This window comes from Vipera berus (genome assembly GCF_964194415.1).
Source record: "Vipera berus genome assembly, chromosome: 1".
Lineage (NCBI taxonomy): Eukaryota > Metazoa > Chordata > Lepidosauria > Squamata > Viperidae > Vipera > Vipera berus.
In genome coordinates this window covers 234862521-234883215 of record NC_138202.1, presented here as the reverse complement: position 1 = coordinate 234883215, position 20695 = coordinate 234862521, and the positions used below count along the sequence as shown (strand labels likewise).

Below are 20695 nucleotides of genomic sequence, written 5' to 3'. Positions count from 1 at the left end.
ATGTCTATCAATGATACTAGTGATCTCCATTAACAAAAACATTTTCCCTCCCTCCCTTCCTCTCTCCTTCCCTCTCTCTCTGAAGACCATCATAAATGCCAACAGGTTTATAAATATAAATTGCATAAAAATTGTATTGCATTGGGTTTTGCTTTTTTTAAAAAAAATCTTGGGCATCTTGGCTTATATGCTCACTACTATACTTTACATGGCCTCTATAGATGCCATACACTAAATAAATGAATGGCTTATATGTTATGTTGTTTGTTGTCTGATGGCAGCTATAAATCCAGTAAATAAACAAGAATGCTTGTGCACACAAATTTCAGATTTATGGTTGGCACTAGCATACGTCAGCATTTTTTTTTCTTTTTAGAAAACCCCTTTTTCTGTTACTTGAGCTTTTACTCTTAAAATGACTCTTCTTTTGTTCAAAATGAAATCACTGCTCTACTTTTACAAAAAAATTGAAATCTAAGCCATGGTTGTCCAACCTTTTGGCTTGCCTGGGCCGCATTGAGAGAAGAGGAATTGTCTTGGGCTGCATATAAAATATATAATATAGTTAATGTACTGTGTGCTGTATACAAATTACATAATAAAGTTAAAAATTTATGATCTTGTGGGGCTGCAGTATTGGCTGTCCAGCCTGTGGGTCAAGGTTGGACACACCTAATTTAAACAATTTAATCACCACACAATTATAAAATCACAAACATTTCTGTATTATTGGTGATAATGATAATTGTGGAGTATGTTATCCTATCCTTTTCTTGACCTAAAGTTGTTTTTATCAAAATTAGATTAGATCTAAATATTTTTTTTAAATCCTCATAAAATTATTAGAATATTTTGACTTGTACCAGAAATTATCATTAATTTATATTATATTTTTTACCGGGGGAGGTAAGAACTTAAAGGTTGTCTTCATGACTTGTCCTTATTTTTAGAAAACCTTTTCCCAAGTCTTATTCAGCTTACCCTTACAACAGACAAATTATCCATTTTTAGTTTTTTTTTCTTTTGCACACAGAATGAGCTGTTCCATGTCGTGACAAACAATTCCGTCAAATTAATTTGAGCAATTGTTTAGGTGACTCCAGAGCCCAGCAGTTTATTTCTTAATTCAATGCAAGGGCAAAACTCTGCTAGAGCTTATATCCTGGGGACACACAGTCACTTCTTTCCCTGACAAATCATAGACGGAATTGCCATTTTGCATGCCAAACATTCATGTTTTCATCAGGGCTTTTATGCCTGGAAGAATCCTCTGAACTGGCACTGTGTAATCTTAGATTATTTTCCTTCAATTATTCTCTTTCACCAGGTATCAAAACAGCAATGATTATATGTTACTGGCCTTATGCACAAAGCTGATAAGCACGACAAAATTTCTTGTAAGATCAAACAGATTTAAATATATGATAATTATAAATCATGACATGCTGGTCACAATTGCCAACAAATGTACATCTCTAAGGCGGATGGATCCTTAATTTATGTTCATTTCAAACGTTGCTGGGCTGTAAGATCACAGGAGATGCTGAACTAGTAGCACCACACTTGACTATAAGAGAATTGTGCTTCTACTTGAATTTGGAGGTGAAATTAATATATCAGTAAATAAACCGTGACAGTCATTTAATATTTTTAATTAGGGGTAATGAGATACTGAAAGGAACTTTCTACCCAAAATGTGAAGAAATAAAACAGGAGGGCCATTGATTAACAGACTGCCTATCAGTAGGCAGTGACACCTAGCAAACTTGGCTCTTCTTGAAGACAACATATGGAAATTCAGTCCTGATTAGTGCTTGGATAAGAGATCACCAAGAAAACCCAGAAATACAGTTTTATTTAAGCCCTAAAGAAAACCAGGTTATAGAACCTCATTAGGGTTGCCAAGAAAATAATAGGGCTCTGTTCCTGTAATCAAGAGTCATACATTATTTACACAGTGATGCAATACTCTCTCAAGAATTATACGCAAAATAGCTATGAGCTAAAATGACTGTGTTCAGTCTGGAATTATGTTGGACCCTTATTTTTCCTGACTTCCCTCACATGGGGTAATGCTCCCTGGGGATGATAACAGATGTATTCCAGAGGTTCTAGAATGTAGCCACTTCTGGAGGAAAAAACATTGGGGGAAAAAATTGAATTTTCAGGAACATGGCTAAACCACAGGAAAAGGAATCCTATTGTTTGGTTGGAATGCCCTTGTCAGTTTCTGAATCAAAGGGCAAAAGTAAGAAGAAAAATGTTTTATTAGGTGATTTAATCCAGGAAGGAATAAATTCAGAAAAGTTATTGAGATAATATAAATTTACTTAGCATGGACAGAGTGCCTCAGAGCTACAAAGACTTAAGATCTAGTGAATTATCACCGTCTGCCCAAAACTTCAGATCAGCCACAAGATCAAAGACCCCTCAACACAGACATCTAACTCCAAGGCTGGCAAAGAGGGAGGAGAGGCAATCCAATGTCTAAATTAACTTTCTGAATTTGGGGGCATCCCTCTGGCCTCCAGAGAGTGAATTTTACATACCTTACTGCCCTGTTCCAGGTGTGACACGTACCATAAGCTGAGATCATAGCCTAGCCTAGCCTAGCATATATCTGATATATAGTATATATCGGATTATTGATATTTGAAATTACCAAATTGTCAATAAAATATTATTTAAGAAATGTGCAATTCAGCATTCACAACACATTGCCACTAGTATATAAGTAATTATATGAGCATAGAGTTACAGATAGTATTATAGGGCAGAGCAAAGAATTAGGTCTTCTTGGGTTCATACTGTGAATTCACACTTGGGGCTTCATTGCACATTTCTCCCAAATGGAGCACTTGGCATAAAAGAGACTCTTTCCAAAAGAATTTTGCCTTGTCACTTCCAAAACTATGCACCCATTACCAAATTCGACTCCAAGAATCAAGCGTGGCAGGAAAGAAAAAGGAGGAAGTCAAGACGAAGGAGCGATTGACACAAACCTCCAAACCAAAACCGACACAACTGTCTTCAGTATGCCTTTCTACCTAAGCTTTCTCATGGATAAAATACTGTGGCTTCGTCTTCTTCTTTTATTTCTATAAAATCTTTTCCTTGGTACTCTATAGCCCCCTGTCAGGGGACAAACTCCAGCCACCACCTACATTCATCTGATCTCTGCTACCAAACATTCATAAATACTTTCCACTTGCAAGTTTTATGCATGGAGCACAACAAGCTAACAGCGCTGCTGCCATCTCCAAGGGCTATGCACCACCAGTGGGAAATGTACCCGGAGCACAGAAGTCAGGGAAATCTGTTCACAGAAGTCTCTTCTATAGAAGTCTCTGGTTCTTAACCAAAACTTGCATGCTCTGACCTGGTCAAACCTTTTCTATTATGTTTCTTGTGGCTTAGCATGAGGGCAAGAATGAACTAGTGTGTTTTCAATGATATAAAGCTGGCTGAAAACCTACGGTGGAGGGTGGCCTCAGAATGCATCCTCTGAGAACCAAATGAGCAAGAATGAAAGCATGAGGGATGCCTTCCTGGGTTCCTGGACATGCAGTATTTCCTGAAATGGGCAGAACTCCAAAGACCAGAAAGAAAATTAGCCTTAACAGCCAACACATAAAACAGCAAGGAGACTAACCCTCAAAAAAGGATACAAAATCTATGTCTCCCTAAGCTTTGGATGCAACCAGCCAGACCCCTCAAAATAACTTTCGAATAATAGTTTTTGATGGAACAACATAGCAACATAATAGAGGGTAAAACATATTAATTTTAATAAAAATACTTAAATGCAATTTAAATGAAATCAGATTTAGCTTATGTTTTTGGTCAAGTCATTGAGGGAAATACAGGTTCCTTCTTCACTCCAAAGGGGATTGCTTTTAGGAAAAAAAAGATGTGTGCTCCTGTTCTAAAGCTCCAGGCTCAGGGAATGTATCTCCTACATACTGTTGCTAATTCTTTGCTCTCTCTGCAAGTCTTCGTTTGCTCTCCACAAAGCAGCCTCCAATAAGTACAGTTGACTAAACAATGGAAGACTCTTATCCCACGATAGAAGTTTACCTTTTCCCTCCTGGGCAGTGATCCAGACTTGATCAAATGTTTGTTTCTTTGTTATATTGGTTTAGATAGCTTTCTAGTATTTAGATGTGCTAACATTCTCATCCAAGGTGAGCCATCTCACATTAAGCAATCTCCTATGCCTGGGAAGAACCACGGCAAGCAGACAAGGACCAGGTATTAACTGTATGGCACTGGAGCTATAAGGGATAGTGACTCCTCTCTGTCACAGCTGTGTCTCAATCACAAGAGAGCTGATGGAGTGCTTGACTGACAAATCATTAGAATTTACTTTTCAAAATTCACTGTTTTGGATCTTGTGCAGTAAATCACTTACCATCCAAATGTGCTGTTATTTATTACCTAGGCAAAAAAGGCAATCTAAGATTTCAACCATATTTAGCAGTATGATTTTTTATAATTCCCAACCAGTTAGTTAGACATAATATCCTAAAATATCAGTAGGACATCAGATTGCCTGTCTCTGAGTTAGAGATTGATTAGCAAATGGAAGTGTTCTATTCCTAGCTCTCTTGAGGGCTGGGAAACACAACAAATCTCTGGCTACCTACAGTATTTGTACCTGAACTAAGGAAAAGGATTTCCAATGGTCTTCAGCATACTTTCTTGTTGCCACCAACCTTAAAAAAGGAGGTGGAGCAAAGAAGAGGCAACATAAAAATGGGCAGCCGAAGATGGTAGTTCTCTGATAATACACTTCCAGGAGCAGTCAGTATGGCATCAGAATGAGTCTACTTCTCTCCTTCCATGATGGACCCAGCCAATTTGAGTGGTGATGCTGGATGAAAAGTTTTTGAGAAGTTCCTGCTACCAGCAACCCAGAGGAAGTAGTCGTTTTTTTTATCAGCAGCAGTAGATCACGGGTGTCAAACTCGATTGCGTCACGTGGCATATTGTGACATATTGCAATGTTTTTTGCCTTTGTGGAGCCAGGGTGGGCGTGGCTTGCATGTGATGCATCCGGCCTGTAGACTGCCAGTTTGACACCATTGACGTAGATTATCAGTTCTGTTGTGCTGTAACAGTGTGATTGAGGAACAGAAACTATGGGTGGCTACAGCTATTTTCTCTTAGTCTATATCTAAGTAATATATATGCATACCATAATAGGTGGTGCTGGTTTTGTATTAGAGTCTCCGTTTCTTGGGTTTTTTCAAAATGTTTCTCCTTCATTCTTGAGATTCAATTTTATTCTTCTGACAATTTGAAAATATATGAGCCATGGTATATTCCAGCTTTCACTGAGGAGTTCTTGCTGTGTTTTTAGTTTATTCATAGAATCTGAGTGAACCATATCTGCATATGTAATTACTTTTTTATTGCTGTAATTATCTCTGTCATAAAAGGCATTTAAAGGAGAAACTAGAGGTACAGTTGTTGAAGATATTTGGATGGATTTTGGATGCTTTATTGTTGACTGTTTTGTACAATGCCATGGGTTTGCATTGATTTGCTAGTAGGCAGGGTAAATAAATAATTAAAAATGTCCAGAAGAAATCCAATCAACAGTTGATAGATGTTGGATCCCTGATTCCATTGGAACAGATATGTCTTAGGGACCACAAATATCTTTTGCATTTCCATAATGTTGACTAGTTATGGAGAAGGTTGTACCATGAAAGAGCAGAGTGAAATTAGGCTCTTTTTCCCATTTCACTTTGCAGCTCTGATCTCCATTATTGCTGATTATCCCACCAACTTATATATTGTTTCAAAGCAAGCTTTATAGCCACAGATCGTAAAAGTAGAAATAAGAGATCATGAACGTGCAGCTGCACGGTCCATTGGACAATAAAACCATGGAATAATTCTGACTGAGCAATATTCTCATTAGGTTCTCCAAAGGCTTTAGCACCTTTTGTAGTGTGTGCTGATTTTAGATTGACAGTTGCTTAAGGTCTAGCACAGACTTTCCAGGACTTCATGTGATTTCACCAAGTGAAGGAGAAAGATCAGAAAGGGAGGAGAAATATACAGTTCTAGCCTATTTCACTACCTAATAGCCTTGGATATGTATCTATGAGCAGGAGCAAAGAACAAGGCACTATCTAGTTCTGACTCCATGCTTGCCATGGAGGAAAATCAATCCCAGTGAAATTACCTTAGATATTCACAAAAAAACCTTGAAATTACATATTAAGTCATCCACAATGGCCTCTTTGTTTGTTTGCTGTCATATTTGTGTTTGTATAATTAAGGAGGGTTTGTTGTCTATTGTCATGATAATGAAATATACTGTAAGTATTTAACGAAGATACTACAGATACATAAAATGAAAGTGTGGAATTTAAAATATCAAGCTAAAATGCATAACAGTTACATAACTGAGCTAATTTGCTATATAAAAAACAACAAAAAACATCAGGAATAGAAAGATAACAATTAATTTTGTCCAATTATGATTTCAGATGATTGAATGAACATTTGTCCTTCCCCTGTTTGCCAAGGGAAAGATTCTGTAATTACCCTGGAGTAGAGAGAACAAACTGAACTCAAATTAAGTACATTTACACATTTTAATTTATTTCAATCAAAGATATAGACGGCAGTCCTACACAAACTTTCCTAAGTCCAAGTTTCATTAAATGGCCTCAGTCCTTAGTAGACATAGGATTGTAATAAGCAGCATATATTTAAGTTCTATTAAGCCAAAAGAGATTTCAATGTAATTTTATGAAACAGTTTTACCTTGTGTTAGGATTTTCTTCCACAGTTTTCATTATTTAACTTCCAATGAAAAGGATGGGTTATAATTCAATAGCAGAGCATCAGAAGGCCAAATCTGGATCCCAGCATTATCAGAAAGGAGGATGAAATAGCTGGTCATTATTCAGACCCTGAAGAGGTGCTGTAAGAGCAGCAGAATCTGATATGTTGGTTCCCTACATTCTCCATAACCTCTTGTGTGATGGGCTTTCACACAGAAATGTTTCTAATACTTAACGAAAGATCCCGAGTCCTTGCCCAGTTTGTTGCTTCTACTTATGTTGATTGTATGAATTCCAGAGCAGAATTTAGAGTAACAATTTCATAGCAATTTGTATGTAACAAACACAAATCTGATTGTCAGCATTTCAAATTTCATCTACTTTTAATACTTGTATCCAGTGCTTTTTTTTGTAAAAGAAAAAGGTGCCGGAACTCACACATGTCATACAACCCGCCTTGCCTACCCTACAAGGTTCCATCCAAAAAAGGTGCCGGAACTCCGTTCTGAGCGTTCTATGAGAAAAAAAGCCCTGCTTGTATCGAGTATTAAAAAGTCATCGTGTATCGAACTGAAATAATTTATGAATTGCTGGGATACAGTTTGTGAAGAAGTCGGAATGGCTTACAACATTATTTGAAGTCAATTCAATTATAAACTAAACAACAACAACAACAACAACAGACCAATATATATTATCCCGACCAAAGTTCTCACAACCACCACCTACATCTTCCTCTTCAGAGAAATCTGTCCATTTTTCTTCAAAGCACGATAATAAATAATGGTCAAGGTTTTACCTGATGGCAATTTACCAATGTAGTTTGTTAATTGTTTTAGTAGTTTCAGATGAATTGTTCTTTTGTGATGAAATGTGCAGGTGGAGAAGGACTGGGAGGAATCTCAGGAATTGCACCATGGCTGTTGGGTGCAAAGAATTAGGAACATTTGTGAAGGTTGCTGCATAAATGATTTATTGAGACCTATACACAAAAATCCAATCAACTAATGACCAGTGCTAAATCAGTGCTAGATAAGAGTCCATGGGATTCAAGGGGTTTGGTTTGGGGTTTCTTGTGGCAACTGATGATGTGTTTTAGTCCACACTCAGTTCTGCCTGCTCTTTTTCCACAATGGTTTCCCAATGAGGAGGCAGCAGGCTCCAAATGTCCAAAATAAAGGATTGTGCAATCCTGAACTGCATGGGGGAAGGAATAAAAGATTTAGAGTAGCCCATATCTATTAGGTCAGAAGATTATAGCTTTAATCTGGTAAGATTCGGGCTATTAGACATCTATAAAAAAAGAACAGGACTCAACTGAATTTCAATGTGTCTTCTTTGGGCTTAGGCCTGATATCTTTCTTTCATCTTTATTTTAAATCCTAGATGTGATTATGTTAAACCTGAAAGCCATATTGAACCACATTCTACACATACCTGCTACTTACCTGGGCATCGCTGTTCACTACACCGTCTAACCTCATCTCCGCTTCCTTCGCACTGTTGCCCAGTAGTAGCTGCACCTTGGCATATCCTTATTCTCTTCTCCCAGCCACCATCACAAGACTTGGAACACCCACTCCAGTGGCCCCAGTGATTCCACTGACCATTAGCTGAAGAAAATATAAAAATGTATATATAATAGTTTGATACCACGACAGTAGCTATTACAAACAGATCCACCCAAATGGGTAAAACAGTCATTTAAAAAAGGACAGAACAAAGTTGAGAAAATGTCCCAGAATGGACAGAAGCTAGCCAGAATTAAGCATATATTTCAGTTCAGTGGGAGAGAGAGAGACAGAGAGAGAGAGACAGAGAGAGACAGAGAGAGACAGAGAGAGAGAGAGACAGAGAGAGAGAGAGAGAGACAGAGACAGAGAGATGCTTAAATCCAGCTGGTAAATAAATTTAAATGAAATATAGTGTTGTCCATATAGTAAAAGCAAAGAGAAGTGGCTGTGGTTGAAAAAAATGCAGTAACTGAGAGCAAACCCCATTGAATTCAGCAGAAGTTACTCCTAAATAGGCATGCATTGGATTGCACTGTAAACATATATTGAGGGCAATGTCATTTTCACAGCATGATCGTAACATGTAAATATGAAATATTTTAAATAATTACCAGGTTTCATTTACACAGCTATTCTAACATTGCAGCATAATACAATGATTTATTTTTTATATATTCAGCAATATCTCTTTGGTTCATCTACTGTAAATTTTTCACTATATTTTTTTTATTAATACTACCAAATCATTTTTTTTTAAAAAAACTAGGAAATAATCTTTAGACTCTAATCATGATAGGAAAAAAAGGATTCTCATTTGCTCCTTTGGCTTCAGCTTACAGAACAATTTGCGTCAACTTAACCTTTCAAATATCACCCAAGGAATTCTTCCATTAAAAAAAAAGTTTCATTAATAAACACTTTTTTTTATTAAAGAGTTTTACAAAAATTTTTTTACAATACATATCCCCAAAACCCACCCACCCCAAACCACCCCCCTTCCCCCCTCCACTTCCCAGAGCTGAATACAGGGTTATAGATATAATAATCATATTCTAACTAAAATTATCCATTATAAAATTAACCAAATTCATAATGTGCTTTAACTCCCCTTTAACATAGATACATTCAAATTATTAAAAAAAACATAATAATAATAATTTAAACAAAATATAATCAATACTAATACTAAAATTAATAACAATATCTCTCTAAAATCTACTCATAAGCTAAGTGGAACTTTTTAGTCCCATATTTATTCTGAATATAATCTATCCATCTTCTCCAAACTGAAATACATCTTTCTTGTGAATGATCCTTCAAATAAGCAGAAATCTTAGACATTTCTGCAAGATTTGATACTTTAAGTACCCATTCTTCTATAATAGGCAAACTATCCTTCTTCCAGTATTGTCCCACCAGTAACCGTGCTGCTGTTATCAAATTCAACATCAGATTGGTGTCTTTAGTATCACAATCTACAACAATACCCAATAAAAACAATTGTGGAGAGAACTTTAATAAACACTTTTTAATCCTTGGAAGAATTACGATTTTCCAGCAAAAAGCTATCCCTGAAATGTGTCATATGGTGGATTTCTTTTTCAATATCTGCAGTAGGAGGCAGCTTTCACAGATTTTTGCCCTTCCCTTCAGGTCTGAATAGCAGCTGACATTGATGGATAAACAAAACAAAACAAAACAAAACGAAACAAAACCTTAGCAAATCAGTAGCACATTAAACTCACCTGAAAGTAAGTGAAGCAACACTAAATGTGCTATTGTTTAGAAGGCATTTAGCAGTGCAGTCTTAATCCCTGGAAGTTGATAGGGGAGCAGTTAAAATGATGTTGGGCTGCCCTCTACCTGCCACTGCTAGCAGAAAAAGAACTGGCTTTTATACGGGCTAGGGGAGGAGCTGCTGCTGTGGCAGTGATTGCCACCATGGTACCCAGACGTTTCCAGCAGTTTTTGCCAAGATGCCTTTGTGGCTGAACAAGGGGAAAAACTATTTTTTGAGAGATGCTTGCTGCAGGCATGTCAATCAGCTAAAGTCTCCCTTTCACCCTCCCTTTCACCCATTATAATACTGCTAAGCTTGTAAGTCTACTGCTAAGCTTGTAAGCCGCCCTGAGTCTTCGGAGAAGGGCGGGATATAAATGGAATTAAAATAAATAAAATAAATAAAATAATAGGTGGAACTGCCTGTTGAAGGTTTCAGTCAGTTGAAGGTGTCCCCACCCAACTGAAGGTGTCCCCAGGACTGAGGAAGAGGAGGAGCTATGCCTTGGCATTCTTCTCAACTTCGCCTGGATTTTCTTCCAGCGCGCTTATATGCTGTTTATTTATTTTTTTTAATTCCATTTATATCCCACCCTTCTCCGAAGACTCAGGGCGGCTTACAAGCTTAGCAGTAGCCTTCATTCTATGTATATGCCTGCTTATTAGGGCTTTCACACACACCCCAAGCGGCATTATTACAAAGTCAGCTTAATTGCCCCCAACAATCTGGGTCCTCATTTTACCTACCTGGGAAGGATGGAAGGCTGAGTCAACCTTGAGCCTGGTGGGACTCGAACCTGCACTAATTGCAGGCAGCTGGTGTTACTTAAGGAGGCATTAGCCCACTGCTCCACCAAGGCTCTAGTGACTTTGAAGTCACTATTTTCACCTACAATAAATGTCTGCATTAACTGCAGCCGATAAACAAGGTCTCCGCCTTGCACCGATAAGGTAATGAAGCTGACAGAAAGCAAGACTGAAAACAAAGGATGTTATCTTTTCTGCAGTTCACCATTACCCAGTGGTGGGATTCAAATATGTGAACAACCGGTTCTCTGTGTGGATGCCACTTCCGGAAGTCCATTCTGGGGCTGGGCAACAAAAAATTAGCTACCGGTTCTGCCGAAGTGGGTGCGAACCAGCTGAATCCCACCACTGCCATCACCTCAGGACATCATTAAGGATTGAAAGTGCAGGGTCAAATTCTTTGCAGGCCCTTATAAATTTCACGTCAGTGAATTCAAAATGTCCCCATCAATATAGTGGCTTTTTCAATTCGCTCCACTTCTTCTTGCAGTTTGAAGACACAGGTGATTTGCTTTTCAAACGACTCTCTGCTTTCTAACGAACCAACACCCACCCAAAGATCCCTTTTCACATTGCTTATGTCAACATATATTATTCAAAGGAGCACATAAGCGAGACTGTGAATACAGACATTAGAGAATTTTGTTCTGCCTGAATTTTTAAGCAAACTGACATGATTTCAGACTAATGTTTTCCCTTTGGACTTAGTTATGTAGTGCAGTTCGTTCTTGCTCTGAATGTTTCAGATCTGGGTATTTGGGGAGGAAGTATAGATGAAGATAGACATTACTGAGTAGAATACTTAAAAAAAACCATTCAGAATAACAATCATTATAAAACCATGCTTTAGATAGCAATAGTACTTAGACTTATACACCTCTCCATTCTGCTTTACAACCCTCTCTAAGTGGTTTACAGAGTCAGCATACTATCCCCAACAATCTGGGTCCTCATCAACCTTGGAAGGATCGGAGGCTGAGTCAACCTTGAGCCAGTGAGGATCGAACTGCTGGCAATTGGCAGACTTAGCCAGCAATATTGCATTCTAAGCACTGCGCCGCCACAGCTCTTAAATGTAAATTCTTATCAAATTAAGTGTAAATAAAAGTATTGCAGATTGTTTCAGAATTAAGATGCATCAGTTGCATAAACTTGCGCTAACTGATACAGTTCCAAATTAACCTTCTCTGTCCTTGGTAGAGACAATCGGAAAGCAGGCTTTAAAAGGAAGCTGCTATTCCTGCCTTTGCTGCTCTGCCCATCTTTGGTTTTTAAGTGTGATCACAACCTGACAAGTTATTAAGAGCTGTCTTGAATACATTTTTAACTTAGACTGGAAGATGAAAAAAAAACAAGGCTGTAAAAGCAATAGCTTTAGTCCCCAGATGTTTCCTCTATCCAGTCTTTTGTACTGATCCTTCTCCTAGTGCTAGTGAGAGAAAAGAAATTCGACTCAGCCTTGCTAAAAAAAACACATAAATAAGAGAAGACACAGAAAGAAAAAGAGAGAGCCAGCATAAATTCCTCTCCTCTGGGGATTTCACATATTGCATTCCTCAAATCCCTTTCTTTCCTCCTTACATATTATGGAGTGATCCAAATGTGCTTAATTCCCTCTGCTCCAAACAGGCTGTTCTTTCTATGCTTCCTTTAATAAACCAACAATCCTAAAATCTCAAACAAGAGGATTTACTACACATAAAAGCATCGGAGTAAAAGCAACTAGCAAAATGCTTCCTTTTCTTGCAGGTGAGATTCTGGAAGCCTAGCTTTGTGCTGAAGTTAAACCTGCAGCGAGGAAATTCAGGTGTACGTGCAATTTTTAAAGTAAAAATAAAATAAAATAGAAGTTAAAAACTATGTAGAAAATGGTGAAGGAAGAGGGAGAGAGATAGATGGTAAGTGCTAGTAAAATATAAATGTACTGTTATAACATGTCTGAAATTCACCATTCTGGACAAAAATTCTCTATCTACTAAACTTAGAATAAACTATTTCAGCAAAGAGATTTTAGGACTAAATGTTTTCAACCTCAGCCAAAGCAGAAAACACACAATCAAAATGGAATTTTATTAACTTAACTGGCATATGACTTGTTGCAAATTTAAAGTAAACGAAACTGGATGGAAGCTACATGAAGTTATTCATAATGCAAGTTAATTAAAAAGGGTGGATGACATGTAAATTGTATGGAGAATATGAAGTGTTTGAAGCAGCTGAGTTTAAAAAAAATGAAGGGAAACAAAATAAACAGAGAAATCTTAACTATCCCAGTTGCTAGAATTAGAAGAAGAAAAAATATTTTAGCAATATTGAAAATATTTAGTAAAATGCAAGTATTGAACTTCTTAAATTACAACAATTTAAAGACTGCATTTATCATCTCCTATGTAATAATTCTTTTAAAGAGCAATTAAAAGGTGCCAGTCTCCAGGATTAAGAGAGATTCTCTACTATATTCATAAGACTTTCCAGTAAAGCCTTTAACATTTCTAAACTTTGAAATACTGAGCCATTCTTCAGTAATATACTGTAATTACAAAGTGATTCCTGTTCCCTGAACAGATTAAACTTCAGCCCACATTTCTTCTGGGACAGGTATGACTGCATGTAGAAAACAAGGGCTGTTTAAATGTACCTTTTATTTTATCATATTCTTTTATATATATATATATAAGTCTGCTCTGTAAATATATAGGAGTAGCCTTCAATAACCCAAGTAGTGATAATCAGAATTTCTTTCTATATATGTTTTTTTTTAAAAAAAAACAGTCTTTATCTCACGCAGAAGGTGATTTTGAAGCTGCTGTAAAGCAATATTGAACTGTAAAGAAGCAATAACAAAAAAGGTTGAAGCTTTTGGGGGAAAGGGAAAGGGAAAGGGAAAAAGTGAAATCTCCCTTAAATTTATCCTGGTGACAACAAGGACATATCCATGTTATTGGGTTGGCAACAATATGGAGGAGGCTTACTCTGTGTTCCTTTTGGATTTTTTTCTCCCAAATTCTTAGCCTGGTCTACAGTCCTAGAGTGATAGTCTTCCATTCAAAACCTAATCAAGTCAGACTCTGCTGAATTTTCCTCATGGTTAGCCAAGGCCAACTTGATGCTGCTCCCTGTTATAAATTGGTCTTAATAAGCCACTTAGGGCTTCAGAAGGCCAGAGTTTTTCAAGTATGCCCAGAGGAGGACCCAGAGCCAATGCAACCACTTTAACTTTGATGATATATGTTTTCTGTACTTGGCCCGAGTAAACAAGGTTACTGCATCTTTGGCACTAGTGGAGTCTGCTAAATAGTTTTCAGTGTATTTCAGCTGGCCTGAGAAACAAGCTGTCCTTTGGATGTTGGGCTCCAATTCCCAGCAGAGTTAGCCAGCAGTGGCGTAGCGTGGGTTGTCAGCACCCGGGGCAATTTGCGCCCCCTAACCCGGTGACGTCATGGCACCGCCGAAAAGACGCGCCCCGCAGCAGCGTAGACTTTCCAAGAAGAGTCGCGCGCATGTGGGATGCTTCCGGGTCCCTCTCGAGGGCGGCTGGGCGGGGCTCCGACCTGCAAGAGCCGCTGCATTCAAGCTCGCACGTGAGCCCCGCTAAATAAAGCCACGCATGCGCACGAAGCTAGGCCAGCCGGCCGGCGGGTCCGTCTTCGCTCGGCCAAGCCTGCCGGGGCGCCTGCGGGGCGCTTGCGGTTGGCCTGAGCCTGGGCGGAGAGTTGGGCGCTTCTATTTATTTTATTCAGTTTATGTGGCCGCCCATCTCACCTGCCGGACTCGTTTCGCTTTGCAAGAAAGAGCAGCTCGAGAGCGGAGCCAAGCCGACTCTGTGCAGCCCTTGGGGCTCCCTGAGCAGCTCAGTGCGAGTGCGCCCCCCCAGATGTTGCGCCCGGTGCGGCCGGCCCCCCCTGCACCCCCCACGCTACGCCACTGTTAGCCAGCATAATCACTGTTGGAGTTGTATAGCAGTAATTACTGGATTACATTTTTCTCTTTCATCAGAGTAATCTAAACAAGGTATTACAAAGACAGTAACTAGTTTAATCTAAACAAGATATCATCTGACGGATAACTGTACCAAGATATCTGTGTCCACAAGGTTTTGCAGCAGACGCATATTTGATATCACAAATTGCAGTCTAATCAAAATGAGGCATTTCATTATTATGGGTTTTGTTGAAGCATTCTTAAATTCAGGCCCTATAACTTGTCATTCTCCCCTTCCATTATTTTAGCACTGCTATTCTTTCCTTCGTGTCCCACCTTTATTATTCTTACAAATAACTCAAGGTGGTGAACATATCCGACACATCTTCCTCCTCCTATTTGCCCCACAACAACAACCCTATGAGGCGAGATGGGCTGAGAAAGAGTGACTTTACGTTGACTGTCTCTCCCCTGAGGTACTCTAAAAATGAATACAAATGAGCAGAAGGGGGGGAAGCCTAATATTGTTGTGCATTAAACACGAAGCAACTTTTTTAGCCAAGGATGTTATGAGTGGTATATTAGACTATGGCAGAAGAAGGCCAAGTTCAAACATCTAGATCACAGCTTATAAATTGCTCAAAAGCATATTAGATAATCTTGTACCCAAGAGCAGATGTCCCCAACCTTTTGGGCACCAGGGACCAGTTCCGTGGAGAGAGATTTTTCTGTGGACCAGAGGGTGCGTGGTTTTGTGTGTTGCCTGCATCCCGCTTGTTTGTGCGGACTGGTTGCTGGCATGCCACGGCCCGGTACTGGTCCACAGACCAAGGGTTGGGGACCCTTGCCCAAGAGTATCTCTCTGCCTCTATGACATCCCAGACTGTTAAGAGAATAAAGAATAATACTCAACCTTCCCCCACCACTGTATAAGAAGGGATTGAGCGAATGTAATGTACCTGTACATTCAGAGTTGTAACATTCCCTGCTTTCTGCCCATGGACCTCTGCATTCAGAGCCTCCGTGTGCTGCTGCTGTGCACTGCCGGCTTCTCTGCTGGGTGCCATTGGAGCAGGTCACCGAGCATTGACTCCAAGTACTCCACTCTTGCCACTGTCCATCAACTGTTGCAACAGACGCAAAATAGAAATGAAATCCATTTACCTTTTAGAGCCCAGAGAACTTGTTCTTTTAGTATAACTTGTTAGTTTTAGATTGACATTTGGAATTGAGAACAGTGGGACTTTTTTCGTATTGTGAGTTTAATGTTTATTCATATTTATTGATGATATAGATGAATATTATTGTTCTAGATAATTTAACTCCTAACCTGTAAGGGGTACAGATAGTCTCCGGGGTTTAGAATGACCTGTTTACCGATGTCCCATAGTTAAGAATGGAACAAAATTTAAGTTAAATACACAATACTTCAGGTTGAATACACACTGGTTTGAATTTATTACACAGCACTATACAATAATACTGTCCTAGTCTACATACAAATGCAATTTAAGGGCAGACCTTGGGAATGGAACTCATTCTTAAAGTGGGAATACATGCAACATTTGCCAGCCTCTACTTCGTTTAGATGCTACTTTTGGTTTCTGGTAGGTGTGGTGTCTGATAGGTGTAGGAGTCCTTTCTTATTCATTTCTTGTCGGGATTGATGGCCAAGCATCTCTTCAGAGGGATGGGCTATGTTTTAAATTTAATTCAGAAGACATACTTTAGAACAGAGGTCCCCAACTTTTTGGGCACCAGGAACTGGTTCTGTGGAGAGACATTTTTTTTTTTTTTTGCAGACCGTAGACTGTGTGGTTTTGTGTGCTGCTTGCATCTCGTAGATGGGGCTTTTCTTGTTTGTGTGGAATGGGCACAGTACTGATCCATGGACTGGGGTTTGGGTATCCCTCTTTTAGAAAGTTCAGGATTGTGAATGCAGCACCTATTTGAGATGTATTAAAGACACTAGATCTGTTTTCATAGGCAGGTGCTTTGTTCATGTTCCCTCTTGTTCTATGGTATCTCTTCTGAACCTAAACAGAAGCACTGCACAGCACTACTGCCTTGAAACTTTTAACTTCTTACATAACAATTGTATTCCAGATTCACAAGTAAATGTGATGCTCTGGGTGAAGCAGCTCCCTGGCAAGCTACAATATGCAGCACCAATGAAAGAGCCAGCAGAGGCATCATGAGTAACATTTTGAATATGACAAGCAAGTGATTGCTTGTACCCCAGCTCCCTATATGGAAAGCACAAGAACCTCTGCCACAAAGAACTACACATTTGCCTAAGCATAGGGTAGTGCTCTCATATTCAAAGACTTGATTTACGGCAAGTGGCCAAAATAAATGCACTTGGGGATTTAACCAGTAGTACTTGATGTTAGGACATCAAGTGCCACTGGTTAAATCTCTAAGTAAATGTATTTTGGCCACTTGCCATAAATCAAATCTTTGGTATGAAGCATATAGCCTAGGGAGTTCCTCTAAGCAGTTCTGGAGTCTTTTAAAATTTTTGTCTCAAATAAAGTATGTATGAAGCATGTTGCTGGTCACTGATCTGCTACTGGACAAAAGTAAGGTAAGGTGCAATAAGGTAAAATATGATTAGATGGCCGGAAGGTATATTTGTACTACAGTTGCAAATGCTGTTTCAATTAAGAAATATGACATGGGAACAAGTTAAAATGTATTTACTCAAAGGTATAAAATATTTGCACTTTATCCAAATACTAAGCTCCTTCTTCATTTATGTTAATAATGGAAACTTAAGTCATTGGACATAATAACTCTGGATAAGTGGAGAGGTTCAGGCATTTTATAAAGGATTATTCCGAAGACAGAACTATGAGAAACACAGACAGATCATATAGTTGTAAGACATGTCCCAATTTCTGGTTCTCATCCTTGGAAGTGTATTTTCATTATAAAATAATAGAAAACAAGAGCGACTATGTGAATGCAGCCTTCCATTTTCTACAAAAAAAGTCTCCCAAATAACCAACAGTCTTGTAGACATTTACAGTGGACTAAGTACTACCTTCACTGATTAGAAAACTCAAAATAATAATAAAAAAATGTCAAAATGGTTGTATCTATTAAGTCTATTTGGCGGCGTTATACAAAGGTGACATCTTATAAACATCAAATGTCATTTATTTCTAGTTCAATGACATTGCGGAATGATATTAACAAGAAAGGTGACAAGCTAAGTAATGAACTCAGAACATAACATTATTTATGAGATATGATTATACTTTGAGAAATCGGTCGAAATGAATAATTAATGAGCCAGCCAACATTTCTTGATACTGTAGGCTTGTACTATATTGTTCTCTTTGTACTTGATTTGTGTCTCTCCTTATACTGTGTCTGTTAAATGGTGATGGCAGTATTCTATCACATGATATTTTTAAGCTAAAGGGACTGTTTTTACCAATGCTTAATAGTGTTAACTACTTAAAACCACATCGTTTTAAGAGCACTCTTATAAATAAATATATATCCTTTACTCTTTGCTTTATTCTTTTTTCCTTCAGGGGAAAAGCACTGGGATAGTAAAACATAGAGATGAGATTTTCTCCCTAATAGCTCATACCAAAAACATTCCAGGCTGCGATGCACAGATGGATATAACTAACCATCTTAGTCATCAGTACATCAGTATTCAGAGTTGTCATAGATTTCACTTAAATAATCATTTAGTTTGAATCACTTCAGAAGTGTTATCTACTTCCATTTCAGTAATATGCCTCACATCCAAACACACTGAACACTGCAGCTGAATAATATTGAATACACAGTAAATGAATTAACATATAGATGATTGATAATATCTGATAGGAATACACTAATACAGAGTTTTAAAATAATGTTAGTATTAAAAGTATGCCTGGAGAATACACTGAGAAGAATGAGAAAGAGATGTCCCTTATCTGACCATTTCTAAAATGGTCATTATTGTTATTAGATTCAGCATCATCTACGTAACCTTACTTTTTGTCCCACAAGCAACCACAATGTTTCTGTTATAAGTACCCACAAAATCATTATATACAGTACATAGGGAGCTGCAGAGAGCCGTGCTGTATATGTTACATCCTGTGCCATTTTAGAATTTTTTTCTGATCTTTAGGATTAGCTTGTATGGTATGAGGGGCTGGAGCAAAAAGGAGGGGAAGCTATATTGCAACAGTACAACTCTGGATCCTATGCGGGGTTCCCAGATCATCAGTTTCACGTCCATATTGTTTTAAGGATTAAGCTATTCATCAAGATCCAAGAGGGATTCTTTGAATAGAGGAATTCTTTGAATAGACTGTTACATGTTATTTATAAATTGCTCAAAAGTTCACAATAAGTGGTTAGCTTAACCATGCTTTACTGAAGGCACCAAACTAAGTAGATTTACTAAACAAATTAGTTATTCAGATTTAAGTCTGATCAGCAAGTCTTTCTATTCGAGGAAGCAGAGGAGTCACTTGTAGACCTGGAAAGAGCTGCCTTTCTGACAATAGCATTTTATATATACATATATACATATATGGATCTTCGGTCATTCGGGTTTCCTCCCGCGTAGAGGGAGGAAAGAGGAACAAACAGCCACCACCACCACATGCTTCTCCCAGAAGAAGGAAGCTGAAGCCTCCAGCCTGATGATGACGGATGGGATTCCGTTGAAACGTTGCACCTACACCTTTAGTTCTACGCGGGAGGAAACCCGAATGACCGGATTAAAAAGTCATCCATGTTCTGAGTTTTCATTTTTCATTCATATACCATGGATCCCTTTAGACTTTTTGGAGAGCATTTAATGCATAGCTATCTTCCTTTTCCAAGGATGGATTTGTATTTATTTGGGACAAGGGATCTGGTGGCAGCTGATAAAAGCCTTGACATTTACATCCTTGGAGTCTCAATTTGAGTTCTCGCTGTGCCTTCCCAAGGATTGCCAAACATGTGATTTTTAAGGTCTAAGAAGACAAATGTCCCGTTTTCAGGACAGAGATAAGGTTGCTAACCCAACTCTAACCATAGATATTAATTAATTCTCCAGTTTACTGCAGTAATGAATCCTTCATGCAGTTCTTAAGCTCAGTGTGTAGAAAATGACAAAAGCAGGCCACAGCAGATGTATGCTGAAAAGAGAAAGAGAGAGGGAGAGAGAAAGAAACAAACCTCACAAGCAAAAACAGTCATTCTATGCATGCTCACCAGGGCACAGGGCAATATTGCAAGGCTTATGCTGTGTTTCAGGTCCGTCACATGATCTTCCCCCATACTGAGGAGGTACACATGACCTTGTCCTAGTTCTTTGGCCTCGACCGCATGTGAATGAGCACAGACTCCAAGGTGACCATTCCTCCCAAACTCCATGTACTGTAATAAAGCAAAGAGGCTTTAAAAAGAAAAGAACACAAAGTAACAAAATGAATTCAAAACAAGTAGAAGAAATGATAAGAGGAATTACTTGGCCAACTTCAAAGAGAGAAAGAACGAATAGCAATTCCACCAGTTACAAATATTGATTAATGCATCTTAGAGAGCACGCTAGTACTGGATAGAAGGAAACTCTCTTGAACACTGATTGTTAAGTCAACTTATGACTCCAGAGCTAATGTTATGCAAAAGAAATCTAATTTAATACAATGTGGAACATATCGGCTTGAAATATGGACATAGCCTCTGAATCTAGTTTTAGAGAGCTATGAGAATCCTAGACAAACAACAACTTCTCCATGAATGCCATTAACTTTATTAAATTCCAATGAAGAGAGCGGATCTACATGCCCAAAACAACTTTAAACACATAATGGGGGATTCCTCTATCTAGAAAGGAATGTATTAATATTATGGTTAAACAGC

General features: G+C 38.4%; 1 protein-coding gene across 1 annotated transcript in view; it reads right to left on the bottom strand.

The window, feature by feature from the left end:
• Positions 1-20695, bottom strand: part of ADGRB3 (adhesion G protein-coupled receptor B3) — a gene marked incomplete at both ends in the record, with an annotated part of 531496 nt that overhangs the window by 340218 nt on the left and 170583 nt on the right. Inside the window, 3 exons of the mRNA XM_081313695.1 lie at positions 8252-8416; positions 15784-15948; positions 20045-20209. Coding sequence (XP_081169821.1) covers positions 8252-8416; positions 15784-15948; positions 20045-20209 — 495 coding nt within the window. The remainder of the gene's footprint in view (positions 1-8251; positions 8417-15783; positions 15949-20044; positions 20210-20695) is intronic.